The following is a 20,589-nucleotide window of genomic DNA, read 5'->3' as shown; positions in this document are numbered from 1 at the left end:
CTAACCTCAGCTAAATAATCCCAGCGAGGGTTTTGTCAAGCCGCAGTTTAAAAACCTCTAAAGATGGAGATTCCACCACCTCCCTAGGTAACCCATTCCAGTGCTTCACCACCCTCCTAGTGAAAAACTTTTTCCTCATGTCCAACCTAGACCTCCCCAACTGCAACTTGAGATGGTTGCTCCTTGTTCTGTCATCTGCCACCACCGAGAACAGCCTAGCCCCATCCTCCCTGGAACCCCCCTTCAGGTAGTTAAAGGCTGCTATCAAATCCACTCTCATTCTTCTCTTCTGCAGACTAAACAAGCCTAGTTCCTTCAGCCTCTCCTCATAAGTCTTGTGCTCCAGCCCCCTAATCATTTTTGTTGCCCTCTGCTGGACTCTGTCCAACTTGTCCACATCCTTTTTGTAGTGGGGGGCCCAAAACTGGACACAATACTCCAAATGCGGCCTCACCAATGACGAATAGAGGGGAATAATTACTTCCCATGATCTGCTGGCAATGCTACTAATGCAGCCCAATATGCTATTAGCCTTCTTGGCAACCAGGGCACGCTGCTGACTCATATCCAGCTTCTTATCCACTGTTACCCCCAGATCCTTCTCTGCAGAACTGCTGTCTAGCTCATAGGTCCCCAGTCTGTAGCTGTGCATGGGATTCTTCCGTCCTAAGTGCAGGACTCTGCACTTGTCCTTGTTGAACCTCATCAGATTTCTAATCCTGGTGCTCTAATCCTGGCTCTGACACCTTCTGTGGCCTTATCTTAATTTTTCTACTTCAGTTTTCCCATCTATAAAAGGGAGATTATATTACCCACTTGCTTCCCTATGTCCTGGAGATGTGAGATTAACTCCTTAATATTTGCAAAGAGCTCCAAACATGAAAAATACTAATATACATAAATAGGTTGATCACACATAGGAGTTCCATTCTCTTTTCTGCAGAATATATTCAAACTGCATAAGTATTTACAAGCTGCTGTGGTTATGAAACCTTCTAAAACTGGGAAGGCTAAGGATCTGTTGTGCAACTGTATGAAATGATTTGAGGTTAGTTTTTTCACACTGAAGAAGAGATTTACTAACAGCTTGAGGAAACAGGTAGTAGAAACAGTTTAGCAATTCCACATACTTATTAGTTCTTTTCCACATTGCTGAATTAATTACTTTCATAGCTTAAATGTTCTATAGAACAGCTAATTAAAAAGGCTACTCAGTGATTGCAATAACTAACCATCTCTATCACACTTTCAATCACTTGTCTGCTCTGGGTGTGTTTGTTTAGCAATATAATGTTTGTATTCCTTACATTTAGCATGGTGTAATTGAAATGTTGATTTCATTCAGGTGCTAGAGAATCACTCTGAGTGTTTCTCCTTCCAGGTGGCTATCAGTTGAGAGTCAGCACTGATAGGCCCAGGAAGCCAGGGGCAAAGAGTTAAGCTTGGGTGAGGGTTGCATTTGAGTCCTTAGAAAAGGATTATATCTGTTGCAGAATTAAATCAGAAACTTCCCAGGGAAAGTTGCTCCTGCATGCACACAGAGAGGTAATAAGGAGGTGTTTAATTCAATTGTAAGGGGTGTGAATGTTTAAAGACTCACTAGAGGTTTTGGTTTAATAAACCCTAGCATTTTAGTATTTCTAAAATGTATAAATTGATCAAACTATCACTGGTAAAGGGATTGTGGGGACAGCTTTTACTTCATTTCTTAATAACTGTGATAAGAAATTAACTTTAAGCCACTGGCTTTTGAAAATTCTGCAGTACATATACTGTGTATGGTGTCTGTTGACGTGAAGTCCTACTTTGATAATGGTCTACCAATTTGATAAGTAAACTTGTTTAAGCTTCTTATAAGTAAAAAAAGCTCTGGGGATAGTTTCTACATTCCTTATTTGAGGCTCTTCCCTGGGAAGTCAAGCTAGTTAGTACATTTGTAATTTCACTAAATTGCCTGTAATCTAATAAAACTTGTTTATATTTCTTACCAATTCTGGCAAGTGATGCCTCAGAAAGGGGTGGGAACAAACCCTCCCATTTCTACCTCAATCAATGAGGCGGTTTTGGAGCTGTGGCAGGAACTGCTTTCGAAGTGCAAAGCATCTTATCTTAATAGAAATGAAATTGGCTTTGCATTGGTTTGGAAATTGAAAGTTCTATGCAGTCCTCAAGGCCATTTTAAATTATGCATTAAAGATATAGCTCCCGTTCTGCTGAAACCAAACCTATTTAACAGCCGTTAGGGTCAAGGCCGAAGTAAAACAGTTTTTTTAAAATGTTTCTATACAATTGTAGACATTTAAAAATGTAAGTCACTTATTCAAGAAACTACAAATATAATCTGGCTTCCTCACGTGGGGACTTGGGACTCTGATCCTGCAAACTACTGAACATACACTGATTCAAATAGACAAAGTTTTGAAGGCATTAGAAGAGTAACTTTGAAATAACTTTGAAATAAGAGAACACTCCTCTCCCTCACACCCCAAATCACAATAGCATCTTCAGTGCCTATCTTTGCTCTATGAGTTTGGATACTGTAGGGCTGAACGTATGCCTGCTATTCAATTTCTGCTCATTTTAAAAGTTTTTAATGCCAGGGTGCTTTGAAGTCCTGGCAAGTTGCATTAAAATGCTTCAAAATTCTGGCAAATACCTTAGGAATGCTGAATTGTTGTAGAAACCCCTTTGTGGAGTACCCTTAAGAGTCCACGTGACCCAGGAACGAGCACAGGGCCAGGAGCTCACAACTTGAGTTGTATTCCTGTCTCTTCTGTTGGCTGGTCTTAACAACTGATGTTTTGGTGGTACTGGCAGGGAAACTGCAGCTCAGAGATTTGCCCCTAGTCTCACAAGCAGTCCATGTTAGAGGCAAGACCAGAAACTGTGGCTCCTAGCAGCTAAGTCTAAGTCTTAACCGCCAGACTACAGTGCATCTAATCAAATCACTTAATTTCTGTATCTTTATTTCATCTGTCAAATGAGGATAATACTGCTTTGTCTGCCCTGTGTGGGTACCCATCCCATGGCCCTCTTGCTTAATGAAAAGCTAACATGTAGTTGGTCACACCCATGTAATGACTTGGGGAGGCGTATGAGAAAGACAATTCACCACCTAACAAATCTGTGGGCCAACTGTCAGAGCAGTGAAATTGTATGCAGGAGTTTGTTACCAGAGGCAGCTTTAAGGGAAGGAAAATTTGATGAGGGGGAAGGGGCTGTTGGCACTTCACTGTGGAGCAAGATGCCAGGATGCGTGGTGTTAAAGTAGCATTGCCCTGATAACGTATTGTATTGAACAAGCCAAGGGTGGGAACAGAGAAGCACCTCTCTCACTCCTGACTGTGGGGCTGACATGGAGTAGGATTGTCATGAGATGACAAAACTGACCTCTCGGTGACTTGCTGGGAAGGGTGGGAAGGAACTCTTTGGAAGGACAAGGGCAGTCAAGAGACTCAAGTTACACAAATCTCCCTTCAGCCCTATAACAGGTACTTGTCTCCTACAGCAGGAGAAGAGGGCTCCTGGGTTTTGCTCCCAGTTCTGCCGCTAAAATTCCTGGGTGACCTTGGGCAAGTCTCTTAACTTCTGACTCCCTGCAAAATGGGGGGTAACATTGTCTAAATTTCCATGATTATGTTGATTTATTGAAGTGCAAAGTCTATTACTTGGTGCCTGCTGCAGCTTGGAATAGCATTGCACAGGGGAGACTGCCCCTGGCAGTAGTTAGCCTAATTGATTTCACAGAGTGTGCGGAACAGGGAGGTTATCAGGATGTAAATAAAAGGAAAATTACTAGGAGGGATTTGAAAGGGAGAGTGTTTGGCAGAAGCGTTTGCTGTGGAAAAAGAATCTGATTTATAAAGAAAATGAAAGAGAAACACCAATGGGACTCCTAAGCTCTGCTGAAGGGTGTGGTGGAGTGGTCTAAAACCAAAATTTGAAATATTTAGCCCCCAGCTCAAACTTAGGCAGGATTGGATCAACCCCACATTTTCAAAACAGCTACACAAAGCTCGATGTAGTTTGCTGTGGGAATATTCTAGCCAAGCCTTAAAAACTGGAGCGCTAGGTGGAGAATGTATAAAGCATTTTGCAAGAGGAGCAGGTTTTTTTCAATGCCATTGCGCAAAACATCCTCTCGCTCACCTATCCATCTTGTGCCAAAGTGAGTGGTGGCCTCCACCCCAGAGGACATGGCCCAGAACTCCAGTGGTGCTTCATGTATATACTTTGGAAAGTGCTCTGGATAAGAAGTGTTGCATAAAACTTTACGGGATAGTAAACTGGGACATACCGAATCAAGATGGCTGCTTTCTTTGGGACATATCCAGGGACCAGATTTTTCCCTGATAACGGTGAATGGCAATGATGGTTATAATAGCTGAATTAGAGAGCCTGAGCATAAATTCTGGCCTGGTTTACACTGGCTGCGGATTTCGGCAGCAGTCAATGGGAGATACGCAAGATATGTACAGTAACTTGCGTATCTCCCGTAGACTTCCTAAAGTCTACTTACCGTGGTGTCTACACTGCACTGCGCTGCGCCAACAGAAGATGCCCTCCCATTGACGCAGAACTACGTTACTTGCCGGGGTGGATTTACAGAGTCGACTTCTGGGTTCAGTTGAGTGAGTTTTTACTGCTGCTCAATCGAACCTGCAAAATCGATCCTGCACTGCTGGCGGTGCTGCCGGCAGTGTAGACGTAGCCTCTAATTAACCAGACTGATTTTGGTTAGTGGCAAAGGCCCCAAATCTGCACCATGTACAAGGGCTGGAAACCTGTCAGATCATCCCATCCCTGTCACAAGGAATATTCCCTGGTAGCTATGGGCCAGTGGAACAGTCTGACACTGCACCTTGTCTATAGGGGTATGTCAGGGGAGGACTGGAATAGGCCTATGCCCTCTGTGCTCTGACTCTTCTAGGTTGCTAAATGTTTATTTCCCTGGGGACTACTACAGTCAAGACAGAAATCAAGCATTTAGCACACAGGAAATGCCACATTAAGGTTTATAGTTCAATCTTAATGCTGCCTCTTGTGTCTACGCCTTGGAATGTTATACTGAGAGACCATTTGTTAAACTATTTTTTTGCACATTAATGCAAGAGATCACATGAAACTTACAGGGATTTTTCACTAGCCTTGCATACAGTAAGTTCCAGCACTGGAACACAGCACAATGTTCACTTCAGACCTGAATTCTAATTGGTGTGATCTACAAGCCAAGTTGAAAGAAAACTGTAGTCTTAAAAGCCAGGTGTATGTGTAAGGCCTTCAGAAATCAAACCAAGTCCCCCATCCTCCCTGAGGAGATAGCTCCAGGGAAATTTCTGTCAGTGGTACCTTGTGGAGTTTTTCTAACCCCTTCTCCTAGCTTGCTTCTGTGGGTTCTTACATAGCAGAGGGCATCTGTTGCATGGACACTCACTGAAATGCAGGTTGGCCCAAAAGCACTAAATAAGCTTTGAGTATCCAGATGGTATGGTGTTGATCAGCACCTTGGTGATTGTGCTGAATGCAGACTCAGACTCCTATTGAAAGAGCAGCATTGCAGATGACCCGCTTTAGAACAATTCTGAGCATCCAAAGGTTCACAAACCACTTAACATTGCATATGCTGTATATTAACACTCCTCTGTCTGACACAGTTTAGTTACTGATGGGAGATCAAGATGTTATTACAGAAGTCCCTGCAGAGTTGAAGCGGCTGGCCAAATACATGGTGCGTGGTTTCTATGGGGTAGAATACTCCCTGGTCCTTGATGTATTGATCCAATACGCCTGTGTGAAGGAGGATGACTTGTTGCTGCTACTCAAGTATGAACGCAAACAACTGCGCACTGTCCTCAACACACTCAAGGCAGATAAATTTGTCAAGCTGCGCATGCGAGTTGAAACAGGACCAAATGGGAAGAGTACAAGGCACAATTACTACTACATCAACTACAAGGTGCTGGTGGATGTGGTGAAATACAAACTGGATCATATACGCCGGAAGATAGAAGCAGATGAGCGGGATTCAACCACCAGGTCTTCCTTCAAGTGTCCATCTTGCTTCAGCACTTACACAGACCTGGAAGTGAATCAGCTGTTTGACATATTCACAGGTATGCTCATCCATTCTCATCCTGCAGGAAATCATTGGCAGCAATAAATATATCTGCACGTGAGCACATTTTGTAATAAAACCAGGTTGGCTTGGTTTTGGATTTTTGCCGTAAAAAAGTACAGGAAAATAATTGGGCTTGTAGAATGAGCTGTAATGAAGAAGAAGGGTATTCTTGTAGCTAAGATGCAATCCTGGGATTCAGATGTTTGTCTCCACTCTGCTGTGGACTTGCTGATTGAACTTGGCCAAGTCTTATGTGTTTCTAGTTTCCTTGCCTGTAAAATGCAAATAAGCTGCCCATTTCACCTGGGTATTTTGGTTGTAAGTGCATGAAGTAATGATTGTAAGCGTAGGATGATCCTGAGGAAAGATCCATAAAGTATGAATAAAATATAGTACTTCAAATTGTTTAAACAAACATGAACTAATTCTCACAGCACAAGAGAGGGAGGGATAAGCATCCCCATTCTACAGATAGGGCAACTGAGACACAGAAGTTCAGTGTCTTCCCAAAGCGCATAACAAATCAGTTGCAGAGCTGGCATTAAAACTCAGGAGTTTCTACCTCCTCTTCAAGCCAATTGAACCAGAAGTTGCATTTCAGATTCACTGGACCAGGCATTAGGAGGCTGTCACCGTGCCACAAGGGGTCACAACTGAGGATACCAAATTCAGAACAAAATGCTGAGAAATGGGGCAGATCCTTCCCAGATATAAAGCCAGCAATAAAAGTAAACCTCTGTCTCACCGCACTGGTTAACAAGAAGCCAGAAAAGCAGTCTCCGTAGATATCCCAGCTCTTGTTTCACCACCCAGACACTAGACTTTATGATGAGTGGTTATTTAAAACCAATTTAATGAACCAAAGGGTTATTTTGATCCCCATAGATCAGCCACACAGCCAGGCCAACATATAACTCAGATCTTACCCAATAATCACACTGCTGCCAATTCTTTAATATCTAATGGTTTATTCATAGGGAAAAGAAAGGAGAGACTTAAAATGGTCAAACAATCCTAAACATACAATCACTGCAATGTTCTTGGCTTAGGTTTGTAGCTGTGTTTGAAATAAATTGCCAATTTGCAAAGTCTCTGGAAATTACCCAAACAGAGAGGAGACTCAAAGAGCTTGGCTTGTTTAGCCTAACCAAAAGGCAGCTGAGGGGTGTTATGATTGCTCTCTATAAATACATCAGAGGGATAAATACCAGGGAGGAAGAGGAATTATTTAAGTTCCATGCCAATGTGGACACAAGAACTAATGGATATAAACTGGTCATCAGGAAGCTTAGACTTGAAATTAGATGCAGGTTTTTAACCAGCAGAGGAGTGAAGTTCTGGAATAGCCTTCCAAGGGGAGCAGCGGAGGCAAAAAACCTAGCTGGCTTCAAAACTGAGCTTGATAAATTTATGGAGGGGAGGGGATGGCATGATGGGACATCTAGTTTGGCAATTGACTGACTGACCTTTGACTACGGTTGGTAGATATGCCAATGGCCTGTGAAAGGATGTTAGATGGGGTGGATTCTGAGTTGTTAGAGAGAATTCTTTCTTGGGTGTCTGCCTGGTGAGTCTTGCCCACTTGCTCAAGGTTTAGCTGATTACCATATTTGGGGTCGAGGAAGGAATTTTCCCGCAGGACAGATTGGCACAGTCTCTGGGAAGTTTTTGCCTTCCTCTGTAGCATGGGGCATGGGTCACTTGCTGGTGGATTCTCTGTACCTTAGTCTTTAAACCATGATTTGAGGACTTTAATAACTTAGGTTCGGGGTCTATTACAGGAGTGGATGGGTGAGGTTCTGTGGCCTGCATTGTGCAGGAGATCAGACTAGATGATCATATTGGTCCCTTCTGAGCTTACAGTCAGAGTCTGAGTTTGGGGGTCATCAGTCTGTTTACAGCTTCTTTATTAGAAATGCAGTCCAGAGAAATGTAGCAGGAAATTAAAAAAAAAAAAGGAAATGTTTCCAGGGTCTTATACCTTCTTCTTGTGGGTGGATGCTTTCAGTCTTAGTTTGTGGGGAAAATTACAAGCCTACCATGGAGTTCAGGGTCACATGAGCAAGTCACATGCCCTTGTGTGCTTTGATGAGTCATAGGAACAGCCATTGCCCAATTCTGGTTAAAATGTCAGGAAGGCTCACCAGGTGGGGGGAGGCTTCTTTTGTGGTCTAATGTCAATTAACTTGCATTGTCCATTCACAATGGGCTGTCTGATGTAGATTTTACCTGGTGGGTATAACTCAAAATGAAGCATATATGCAGAATGCCAGTACATGGTCAATATCTATAACTTCAGATACAAAATCTACACATGCATATATCATTTTGTATCTGAAATAAACAGGATATGCTTTGCTAAGTATGATTAACTTTTCCATTGACACCTTCTGTTAACATACTTGCATAAGTTTTGTTGCAGTTGTACAATATTGTTGCTACCACTTGTACATCACCACAAAGGTATGCTGCAATGGCAATCTGACACCTACAGTATAAACATTTGGATAGCTGGTAAGGATGAATGAGCCAAGATGAATGAATAAAGCTTGCTTTTGGGGGGGGCGCGGTTTGTAAGGGGAGTTTGCAGGGCTGTCTGCTGGCAAAATCCTTCTTGTAAACTGAGCAAATCTGATTTGGTGATCAGTGAAATGATAAACATGGAAGCTGCTGATGGTGACATTTTAACAGTAACTTTTCAGAGTAAAACTATACACTTTAAACAGGTTCCTTGAGGTAGAGGTGGTTTTCACTGCAGGATGCAGCTAGAAATAGCACCATTGTATTTAAAAGGACACTGTCAACTTAAACATCAAATCTGCCTGAAAATATTTTACTACTTGTTCTGTGTTACATCTAGAATGAATGACTATAAAAGAGAGTAGAAATTGACTATACCAAAGATGTTGCCAAGTGCATAATTTCCCTCTTTCCTCTGGTAGTCTGTTTGTGTGGATCTTTCACATAGTAGGTGTGTGAAAATCAGAGGCAAATGTGATTGTAAAACCCTCAAATAGTTCCCCAGGATTCAGAGGCAGGAATAATATCAGCAACGAGGCTTTTTAACTCACTTTTTGAAATTGACAGATTTCAAGTTGATTGTGTCCCTTCAACCTGTGTAAACTGTTGTGTAGCACGAAACTGAGTTGTTCTTCAAAAATCTCATTTATATGGGTAGCAGATTCCTTGGTAAAGGTCGCTGCTAAACGTTTTGGCATCGTTTATTAACCTGTGAATTTCAAACTGGGGTAACGTTTCAGAGACTTTCCGTTGCACCTTCTGCAATACTGAAGTTGAGGAGGATGCCTCTGCCCTTCTCAAACGAGACGCTCGAACCTTGCTAGCAAAATTTAATGAACAGATTGAACCCATCTTTGCACTTCTGCGTGAGACTGAAGATGTTGTTCTACCACATGATTTACTTGAACCTCAGCCAACGGAAATTCCAGAACTCTCAGAAAGGTACAAAGAGAAATCTTTTCTCAATGCAAGTTATAACTTATGGAAACAGGATGTTTTCTGGCTCACTTCTTCCAGAGCATAACTTAAGCTAAAATTGTAAATCTTTCTACCCATGTAAGTGGAGGCTAGAAAGTGGCCCAAGGTGGTGAGGCAAAATTATGTGGACTATAATCACAAATTGTCTTTTAAATGCTAAGACCCCTTTTTACATAAGCAATTTTAGTTCTGACTCCTGGCTGGGCTTCTAAACACTGGCATCGTTTTTTCACTGTGTCCTCCTTAAAACACCTTTTCTATATCTGCCTAAGATTTTGCTATTTGCTAGGCTTTCCTTCACTTCTTTCCCTCTCTGTCATCTCATCTCTTCCTTCTCATATTTATCTCCAACCGTTATCTCCTCTCTTGCTCCTGACTCCTTCCACTCTTCACCTTAATTCCCTTCAGTCACCTGTTTCTCCATTTCCTTTCCATATTCAAATATGCCCTTGTTTTCTTTTCTTTTTAAACCCCATTGTGTGCACTCTCTCAGAACCTCTTCTTCCCTTTTCCCTCCGTTCCTTGAATAAGCAGCCTACTATTCTGCACTAAATAGTTTCTAACGTTTCCCTCTTCAACTTTTCTTGCCATGGACTTTCCTCAACTTCCCTTCACAGAAACTACTCTCAGGAAAGTCACCAATAACTGCCTCCTGATCAAGTTAAGCCTTTCCCTCTCTCCTTCCCATCCCCCCCATGGTGACCCTGATCCCTCTACTCCCTCTGACATGGTCTCACTTCCATCTAAACTTTGTTCCCTTCCCCCCACCTTCCTGCTTCTCTGAAGTCTGATTTGTATTGGTTCCCATGGTTCTCTACCTTGCCCCCTCTGTTCCACGAATGATTTTCCTCCTCATCACTAATACCATTACCAATGACTCCCAAATCTGTCTTGTTGCATTTTTTTTTAACTTTCCCGCTTGAGCTCTGCCTCTCCCCTTTTCCCAATCCTTCCTATTTCCCAACCTCACAGCCTCGATGTCGTCTTTGATTCTCCTCTGCCTCCTTTCTTGCACTCCCAGGCTCTCAAGCACAGACACAGACTTTAAGGTCAGAAGGGACCATTATGATCATCTAGTCTGACCTCCTGCCCAATGCAGACCACAGAACCTCACCCACCCACTCCTGTAATAGACCCCTAACCTATGACTGAGTTACTGAAGTCCTCAAATAACGGTTTAAAGACTTCAAGGTACAGAGAAACTACCAGCAAGTGACCCGTGCCCTATGCTACAGAGGAAGGCACTTGCTGCTGCTTTTATTTCCGAAATTCCAGCCCCTCAAAACTACTCATTGCCAGGCTTTAATGCTTCCTGGCCTTGACGGCTGCTATTTACCCCTCACTCACTTTCAAAGTTCTGTCTCCAACCCTGTTTATATCTTCTCCTGCACACCTGCCCAACAACTCCCTTGTTTCTGCTAAACTTTGTCATTATTTCACCAAGTCTAGAATGGAGTATCTTTAATGCTACCCTGAAACAACTTCCTACTTAATATGTGCCAAATTCCATGCAGAGAAAATAAATGTAAAAAAAAATTATTCCTTTTCTGTGCAATGTTGTAGTTTCACTGCTCTATTTCTACTCTTCGTTTTGCATTGTGCCTGGATTTTTAGACCACAGCTGCTTAACCTACAGACCTGTGTTGTGTTTGACATATTTGTAGTACATGGCACTCTAAAAACTTCGTTATTAAATGTGTATTTACCCCTCAAACGCTGTATATTTTTTTCTTTTTTTTTTTCTTTTTTTTTTTTTTTTAACTTTTTAGGAAGAAACTCTCTCTCTCCAAACCTTTGTTATATTTTTCTCATTACTAATTTTGGCTACTCTTATTTTCTTTGCTTTACTGTTTTGTGAAAACAATTGTTAATTCTGACAATACACTTGATCCAAAAATGTATGTTAGAAAAGGGTGTAGTTATTCAGGGCTCAGAACTACATCCATTAATGATAAGTTCAGGAGAAGATATCTTAAAACAGGGTTACTTACCAGTAACTGTTGTTCTTCAAGACGTGTTGCTCATATCCATTCCAATATAGGTGTGTGCACGCCCATAGTGCTCGGTTCCCGGAACTTTTTTCCCCTTAGCTAGCTCCTTAGGGCTGGCTCTGGTGCCCCCTGGAGGGCCGTGCCCATGCCGCAGTACATGAGGCACTGCCGGCCCTACGCCCCCACCGACAGTGGGGACGGGGGGTGGGTGTGGAATGAATACGAGCAACACATCTCGAAGAACAACAGTTACTGGTAAGTAACCCTGTTTTCTATCTTCGAGTGATTGCTCATATCCATTCCAATATAGGTGATTAAATAGCCATACCTCGGAGGTGGGTAAGAGTTACCGGTGAGCTGCCCTCAGCACGGCTCTGCCGAATCCTACGTCCTCTCGCCTGCTGAACGATGGCGTAGTGGGACGTGAAGGTGTGGACCGACAATCAGGCGGCTGCTTTGCAGACGTCCTGCAGGGGCGCACACTCCAGAAAAACCGCAGATGAGGCTTTAGCTCTGGGTGAATGCGCTGTGATGACACCCGGCAGCGGCGCATTCGCCTGCTCCTAGCAGCACTTGTTGCAGGATGTGATCCACTCGGAGATGTGCTGGGTGGAGACCAGTGATCCTTTCATCCAGTCCCCCCGCCCGCGGCGAGGAGCTGCGCCAATTTCTGGAACGGCCGTGTCTTCGATGCGACAGGCCAGGGCTCGTCTCGCGTCTAGCGAATGCCATCTCCAAACCCAGACCACGCGGTTTGGGAAACACAGGGAAATATCAATCGTAGTTACAAGGTTCGGAAACCAACCCAGGCTAGGAGGCTGGGCATGGCCTCCACTGCAGTTTATCCATCTAGAATAGTGTATAAGGGGGCTTCGAGGCCAAGGCCTTAAGTTTGGAGACCCCCCAAGCTGAGGTAATGGCTGCCCGGAAGGCTACTGTCCACGAAGCGCGGCAGAGGGCGTGAAGCCATGGGTTCCAAAGGGGAGGCCCCTATGAGTCTCGAGAGGACCAGGCTGATATCCCTGGGAGGCACCGGGTTGCAGACCTGGGGATACCGCCTCTCCACCCCCTTGAGCACCCTGGCCAACGTGGGATGGGAGAACAGGGATCTCCCCACTAGCGGGTAATGGAAGGCCAAAATAGCTGCCAAGTAGACCGTGAACGAGGCCAGCACCAGACCCTGGAGTGCTCCAGGGTTGCCTGCGGAGGCAAGAAGCTGGCGGAATGCCCCGGGACTCCGCCCAAGAGGTAAAGCATAACCACTTGGCTTGATACATGACCTGTGTAGAAAGGGTCCCTGCTGCCCAGCAGGAGTTCTGGGACCTGTACCGAGCAGGCCCCCCCCCACCTCCATCAGCCACAGAGCCTCCAGGCCATGAGCTGCCGGGAATCCAGGACCGGGTGCAACAGGCCACTGTGGTCCTGGGAGAGATGGTCATGCCGCCTCGGGAGCCCCATGGCTGGGGCGAACGAAAGGTCCAGCAGCATGCTGAGCCAGCGCTGGCTCGGTCAGGCCTGAGCAGTGAATATGACATCCACCCTGCCCCTGTTTATGTTCAGTAAGACCTTTGGCAGGAGTGGAGTGGGAGGGAACACATACCTGAGGGTCCCCGTCCCATTACTGAGGAACGTATCTGAAAGCAACCCAGTCTTAACCCCGGCGCAAGCCGAGCCTTGGCACTGCACATTCCCAACTGACACGAACAGATCCAGTTGGGGGACACCCCACTTCTGGAGGATCACAGTCACTATCCCGGAGTGCAGCGACCAGTCATGGTGGGGTAGAAACGACCTGTTGAGGCGATCTGCCTCGTTGCTCTTCACCCCCATGAGGTGAGATGCACTCCAGCAGAGTCGTGCCTCATGGCAAAGCCCCCTGGACAGGTAGTTTCCTCACAGAGAGGCCGTGAGGGTGCCCCTCCCTGCCTCTTCATGTGAAATGGCTGCAGTGTTGTCCGGCAGCGCCTGCACCACTCTGCCAGTCAGGGATCGGAGGAACAGCCTGCACGCTAGGCGAATGGCTCTCAGCTCCCCCATGGTGACCTGCAAGCATTTTTCCTCCACCGACCAGAGCCCCCGAGTGCTCAGGTTGGCACCCATATGGCTCCCACCCCACATACGAGTTGCCAGAACTTAAGGTGACCGACGGGATCAGTTCCGTGAAGGGAACGCCCTTCCCTACTGCCCTGGGGAATCTCCACCAGTCCAGGGAGGCTAGGGCAGGTGGGGAACTGGACCACCCGGTTCAGTGGGTTTTTGCTCGGCACATATACCGAGGCCAACCATGCCTGAAGCAGCCTGTGTCTCAGGCGAGCTAGCCTCACTATGTATGTGCAGGCTGGCATGTGGCCTAACAGCAGTCGGCAATGCCTGGCTGTTGTCGTGGAGTATCAGTGCAGCTGGGAGACGATAGAGACCAGCACCTAAAAACATGGCTGACGCAGGAATGTTCTGGACTGGGGAGCGTCCAGGGTGGCCCCCAGGAACACTATGTGTTTCACTGGGGTCAGTGGACATCTGTTCGTTCATGAGCAGACCCAGCCTGCTGCACGTAGAGCAGTGTAAGTTGCACTGACCTGCACTGGGAACCTGGACCTACCCCCATCAACCAATCGACCAGGAAGGGAAAGATTTGCACACCCTTTCACCTGAGGTGGGCCGCCATTACCACCACGCAAGTTGTAACACCCTTGGAGCTGAAGATAGGCCAAGAGGCAGGCTGTAAGTTGGTGGTAGGAGCCAGCCCCTGGTGGCTCCGGAGGATGGACCCATGAAAGTATGCATCCTTATAGGGCGAGGGCGGCATACTAGACTCCTGGATCCAGGCATTCTGGATAGATTGCTGCACCTCTTGGACGGGCCTGATGGTTGCAGCCATGAGCACTTCCTCTTGGAACTTGCAGGGGCTATGGCTCTACCCGCTGTGGCAGCAGCGTCATTTGACATTTGGAGCGCTGCCTTAGCCAGCGTGATTCCTACATGCAGGATGGCAGAAGCCAACCTCAAGGTAGGGGCCCCACTTTTGGGCAACTCCTGATGCGCCCTGAAATCTTTCAGTGGCGCCATGTGGCCCCCGGAGACTGCCTCCTCCGGGAAGGAGTAATAGGACTACCCACTGCCGCCGGGGGCTCCAGCCTCACCTGGGGCATCAGAGCCAGCAAGAGCCCCAGTGTCGCTGGGAGCTCCGGCCCCACTTGGGGGTGCAGAGCTGGCTGGAGCCCCACTGCTGCTGCTTTTTTTGCTGCGGAGCCCAGCTGCCACCCGGGGCTCCAGCACCGCCTGGGGGTCCGGTGCTGGGCGAGCCCCGCTGCTGCCGGGAGCTCCGGCACCGCCGCTGGCGGTCTGGTGCCCAGAGAGCCCCGCACCGCCGCTGGGGGGGGGGAGCCCCGCTGCCACCGGGAGCTCCGGCACCGCCGCTGGGGGGGGGTCCGGTGCCGCCGGGAGCTCCGGTGCTGACCTGCTGGGGGAGCTTCCTCGTTCTACCCCTGATGGCTGCCTGGCGGGAGATCTTCCTCCCCGTACCGGGGATCTCCACCGCCCTTTGGGGGGACCTATGCGGGCTTGCCCTGGGACCCCAGCCCTTTCTCCCTCAGCGGGGGGGGGGGGGAGAGAGGAGGTGGCATAGGCTGGCCAACAAGGCTCATACCGCCAGCCTCCGCATTGGCAGGGGCACTTTCCCACTCCGAAGAGTCGGGGGTGGACCCCTGCACAGAGATGCAGACCCAGAGGGGACTCGACGGGTTGTGGCTGGTGCATCTCTGCCCTCAACACTGCCCGTACCCACGGCGCAGGGGAGTGTCCGCGCTCCATGCGCTCTCCTCCTCGTCAGTACCGGGGATGCTGCTCCGCGTGGAGTCCGGTGCCGATGGTGCGCTCCACACCGAGGAGGAGCAGGCTGACCTGGACACAGAGTGGAGCCCTGCGATAGGAGCAAGGCTTTAAACCTGATCTCTCTGCTCGGCTCACTGTTTAAAAGCCTTGCATATCTGACTCATCTGCTGTCCCCCCAGGCACTTAAGGTACCGAGTGTGTGTGTGTGGAGGGGAGGAGGGAGGAGGGGGGACGGGGGGGGGGTGTTAAACCCAGGCGGCCGGGACATAGCCTGGCCACCTTAAGTCGGTCGGGACTTCTTCCTAAGCTACAACACTTAACTACTTAAACTAACTAGGTACTTTGATTAACAAAGAGATCAAAGAAGGGGAATAGCACTTGCAGAGAGCAAGTGCTAGTTCCATCCGACCCTCACGGAGGGAAAGAAGAGACTGAGGGGGCATAGGGCCGGCAGTGCCTCATGGGCGCGGCACTCCAGGGGGCACCAGAGCCGGCCCTAGGGAGCTAGCTAAGGGAAAAAAAGTTCTGGGAACCATGCACTGTGGGCGTGCACGCACCTATATTGGAATGGATATGAGCAATCACTCGAAGATAGAACAGATAAAATTATGATGTCGTTGGCCAAACTATAGTTAATCTTGGCCCTTTCCTTGATTGAGAGGTAAGGTGTTTTGTGTCTTGAGATTTTTTAAAAATATTCTAGGATTTGGGAGAGTGACACCCTGCAAGTGAGAATTAAACTTTTTTCCTTCAGCTTTGATCAGAAAGTATGTTCAAACATGCTGGACTCCAGTAGCCGTCCTGAGAAATGGGCCAACAGGAATTCATCTGTCAATATGTATGTTCAAAACTTGGTCATTGACGTCCAAGATTCTGAGCCGAAGGAAGGACAGGAAAAGGTGACTAAAGAACAGCCTATATGGATGTCACAAAGTACTGTACAAGGAGCGTCTTCAGATGCAGCTGACATCAATGTTGGTAAGACAAAGTTGAGCCTAAGATTTGAATAACGAGCGTTCTGTAGCATTTTAAAGACTAACAAATTTAATTTCAGCAGGCATAAGCTTTCGTGGGCTTCAGCTCACTTCCTCAGATGCAGTTGGTAGCTACAGAACTCTCGTTGTTTTTGCTATATACAGACTAACACGGCTACCCCTCTGGAACTCTAAGATTTGAATGTATTGTCATGTTTTGATATGGCCTTCCTGTTAAGAATGAACTCTGTCTAATTGGGAATGTAGTGTAATTCTTGCCTCATCCCCACATTAGTAGCTGGTGGATGTGTAGCACTTTTGAAAACTCAATCCTCGTGTAGGTGCCCTAAAGGAAGGTTCTTAAATCTGCACTTGGGCTTTAGGTACCAAGTTCTGAGAAATCACAGTATTTAGTAGCCCTAGAGCTTTAAATATCTACTTGAAGGATGTATTCTGTGTAACAACACATCTTTGTAAAGTCTCGTCTTCCAAGCCTGGGAATAGTAGGAAACTGAATGCTACTTTAGGGTACTTAATATAAATATCAAGTGCCTGTGTAGGGAGACTTCTGATAGAGGGCTCTTTAATCAAGCAGACAAAAGTCTAACAAGATTCAATGGCTGGAAGTTGAAGCTAGATAAACTCAAGCTGGAAATAAGATGTATGATTAACAGTCAGGGTAAATAACCATTTGAACAACTTGCTAAGGAATGTGGTGTATCTTTCATCCCTGTCAGTCTTTAAATCAAGATCATTCAGAAATTATGACCTGTGTTATGTAGGTCAGACCAGCTGATAGTAAGTAGCTCCTTCTGGCCTTTACAGGACTGTAAATCTATACAGGACAAGATTTTCAAAAACTAGTAGTAATTTAGGGTGTTCATGTAGAGATACTTTAAAGTGAACTACTTTTCAAAAAGTGCTGAGCACCCCCTTTTTGAAAATTAGGCCCCTTTTGGGCACCAGGTTTGAGACACCTTATTCACTGGTCACTTATGAAAATTCTGGTCTCAGACTCCAATAGCCAAACATGAGGTTTGGTTTAGTTTTATGAACAAAGACCTGAAGGTTTAAAGGAATGTTCTGTACATAATACTGGGGGGTCCAGTCTATTGATAAGCAGGTGTTTAATCAGAGGAAAAACCAAGTATTAAAATAGGTCAGTTTAATCAAACATGATCTTGTTCAGAATTATTTTTCAGTAGAGGGAAAAACAGTAACAAAGTGCCAGATGCAACTACAGAAAATATCTTCTGTGGCTCAGTGCTGCTTATTTAACTTAAACATAAAATCTAGTTTTTACTTCCTAACTGATACATCTGGTGCTGTATTACAGAAGCAGCCAAGGTGCCATGCCTTGAAAACATTGACACAGGTATGCTCAATATCAGATAGAGTAACTAGAAATGAAAGGGCTCTCTCTCTCTCTTTTAAAGGAAAGCTGTTCATCTCTCTCCGTCCCATTTTAATATCTTTCAGATACCCTGGTTACATAAACAGGAAAACACCTCATTCCATTCACTTACGAAAGATGTGCTGCAGTCCTTTGATTGCAATTGCAAAACTTAAATATGATCAGGGATTGTTTACATGTTTATGGCTTATTTGGTGCTCTTGTTTGTCTTTTGACGGGAAACAGATATGTCCAAAGAAACCGATGAACATGCTAAGGAAGCTGTTACAGATAACGAAGTAATAAGGACTCTTCTCATCCATGAACCTAAGTCTGCCTCTGGCACAAGGCATGTCCCTCCTCTTGCCAGAAACAAATTGCATGAGTCAGAAAGTGACACCAGTGAATCAGAGGAAGAAGCCAAACATGCAAAATCCATGGTAGGTAAAGCAGCAGGGAGTGACTTAGAACAAGAGGAGCAGGAAACACTAGATCCTACAATAATGGTGGCTGGACAGCCTCACTTGTACAGTGAAGTTAGTGACAATCCAGAGCTAGTGTCATTTATGACAGACGAAGAGAGAAAAGTTTACATCAAAGTGGGACAAGAAATGTTCCAGTCTGTCTTTGAGTAAATGTATGAATTAAAAAGCAGTTACACTACACATGTAAGTTCCTTTTGTAGTTTAACCTGCAGTAGTTGCTGGGTGAAACAAATGTAGAGTTCAAGATGTTTTTGTGAATGTTGTGATATAGTCTAAATGTGCCTCCTTGGAGAGCTTGCTATTTAAACTTTGCTTTGGAGAAGCAACATGAGTAAAGATGTTGCAAATACTTGATTGAAAGTTTATTTAAATTGTTTCCATATATGGTTTGTGAAAGTCCTACATTTTTTGTTTAATATGCTAGTATTGTAATTGACAATATAATGCTTTAATTACTTTATAAGCAAGAATCATCCTGTCTGATCAATAAATTACACCAGGACACAATTGTCTGATTGCTAAAATAAATGCCTAAAAGCAAGTGTCAGTCAGAACCTAAGGATCTAACAGGTCATGTAGTCCACCTCTCTGCCAAGGCAATGTTAGATTAATTTCCCTTTCTTGATAAGTGAGTTAAACTCATCCTGGCTGTAACTCGTTAGTGCCAATGTGCCCAACAATCCTTCTGGAGTGGATCTATTTACTGTAGTATTCTAGGCAGACAGAACTCTAAGAATGGGGTTGTCCTGCACCAAATCCGTCCAGATTTCTCTTTCTAGAGTTAATACTAACCTTCAAGAAATCAAAGCAATGAACAGTCATAACAGATTGTTTAAATTGTCTGGATCAGCAAAACTGGTTTAAAAAAACCCTCAAACAGCTAAGAAATTACCAAGTGCTCTTTAATTGATCCCTTGTGGGACAGGGAATTAAAAATAAAAAAGTGACTGACTTCAGTTCACACTTTACCCTGAGAGAGGTGGCTTCCTACACAGGAAACTACATCATAGAATCCAAGGCTGGAAGGGACCATTGCAATCATATAGTCTGACCTCTGGTACCACTAAGCCAGAGGATTGACCCAAAATTCCTAGAGCATCTCTTTTAAAAAAAAAAAAAAAAAAAAAATCATGGATGGAGAATCCACCATGACTATTGGTAAACTGTTCCAATGATTGATTACTCCCAATGTTGAACACTTATTTATTTCCAGTCTGAAGTGGTCTAGCTTCAACTTTCAGCCAGTTGATCATGTTATACCTTTTTGTCTGCTAGATTGAAGAGCCCATTATTAGTTATTTTTCATGTAGATACTTAAAGTGCGATCAAGTCACCCATTAGCCTTCTCTTTAAGCTAAACAGAGTGAGCTCTGAGTCTCACTATAAGGCATGTTTTCTAATCCTTTAATTGTAGTTCTTCCCTGACCACTTTTCAATTTATCAACATCCTTTTTGGATTGTGGGCAGTAGAATATGACACAGTATTCCAACAGATGTGGCACCAGTGCTAGATAGAGGAAAAATAACTTATGCAAGAGTCCCCTCTTTATGCATTGCAGAATGTCTTTAGCTCTTTTGGCCACAGTGTCTCACTGGGAGCTCACATTCCATTGATTATCCATCATGACCCCAAAATCTCTTTGAGTCAGCTTCCCAGAAGAGAGTCCCACATCCACTAAGTATGTATGGTGTGCTATTTGTTCCTAGATAAATATTTAGCTGTATTAAAACATTCCTAGCATGCACCCAGTTTACCAAGTAATCTAGACTGCTCAGAGTTAGTGACCTGTCCTCTTAAGTACCTATCACTCCAACTTGTCATCTGTAAATGTTTTCAGTTATTTTGTTTCCTTCCATATCCTTGACAAAAAAGTTAAACATATGGTGAAAAACTGAGCCATGCAGGACCTGACTAAACATCTGCTTGATGATTCCATGTTTACAATTCAAGACCTATCAGTCAGTTTTCTAACCTATTGTGTGCTATGTCACTTTTATAGTATTCAGATTAAAAAACTAATGTGCTTTAAGTCTGTATAGGTGAATCAGGTAGAGCTTACAGTGTTATGAAAGTAAGTACATGCCAGTTGTTTACAATGTTACTTCTGTTTTGTAAGTAGATGATGCTTCAAGCAGTAAGGGTTCCTGACCCATTCCTTTGATGTAGTGTTTTATTTGCTCTAAGCAATGGTTGCCTTTTATAGGTATATAATGTTCTTGAGTAACTTTTTGCTTCTGCATTGCAGTTGATGATAAAGCCCCCAGAACACTGACTTAGGTTCACTTTCTCTCATAATTT

General features: G+C 45.0%; 1 protein-coding gene across 1 annotated transcript; it reads left to right on the top strand.

The window, feature by feature from the left end:
• The first annotated feature begins 1,415 nt into the window (after positions 1-1,415).
• LOC137141629 (general transcription factor IIE subunit 1-like) lies at positions 1,416-19,054 on the top strand. Its single transcript, XM_067530594.1, has 5 exons — positions 1,416-1,545; positions 5,655-6,113; positions 9,379-9,580; positions 16,193-16,416; positions 18,052-19,054. The coding sequence occupies exons 2-5, from the start codon at positions 5,666-5,668 to the stop codon at positions 18,438-18,440; spliced, it is 1,263 nt and encodes a 420-aa protein (XP_067386695.1). The 5' UTR covers positions 1,416-1,545; positions 5,655-5,665; the 3' UTR covers positions 18,441-19,054.
• The last annotated feature ends 1,535 nt before the right edge of the window (positions 19,055-20,589 follow it).

Source organism: Emydura macquarii, unplaced genomic scaffold (genome assembly GCF_026122565.2).
Source record: "Emydura macquarii macquarii isolate MOO-44397 ecotype Brisbane River unplaced genomic scaffold, CSIRO-AGI_Emac_v2 contig_3108, whole genome shotgun sequence".
Classification (NCBI taxonomy): domain Eukaryota; kingdom Metazoa; phylum Chordata; order Testudines; family Chelidae; genus Emydura; species Emydura macquarii.
Note: the sequence above shows the minus strand (reverse complement) of the source record. Positions and strands in the feature narration are given on the sequence as shown.

Bases quoted from the DNA above. Each gene is read 5' to 3' on its own strand.
- LOC137141629 (XM_067530594.1), top strand. From the start codon at position 5,666: ATGGGAGATCAAGATGTTATTACAGAAGTCCCTGCAGAGTTGAAGCGG. The intron at 6,114-9,378 runs GTATGCTCATCC...GTAACGTTTCAG, and splicing joins GCTGTTTGACATATTCACAG to AGACTTTCCGTTGCACCTTC. The intron at 16,417-18,051 runs GTAAGACAAAGT...GACGGGAAACAG, and splicing joins TGCAGCTGACATCAATGTTG to ATATGTCCAAAGAAACCGAT.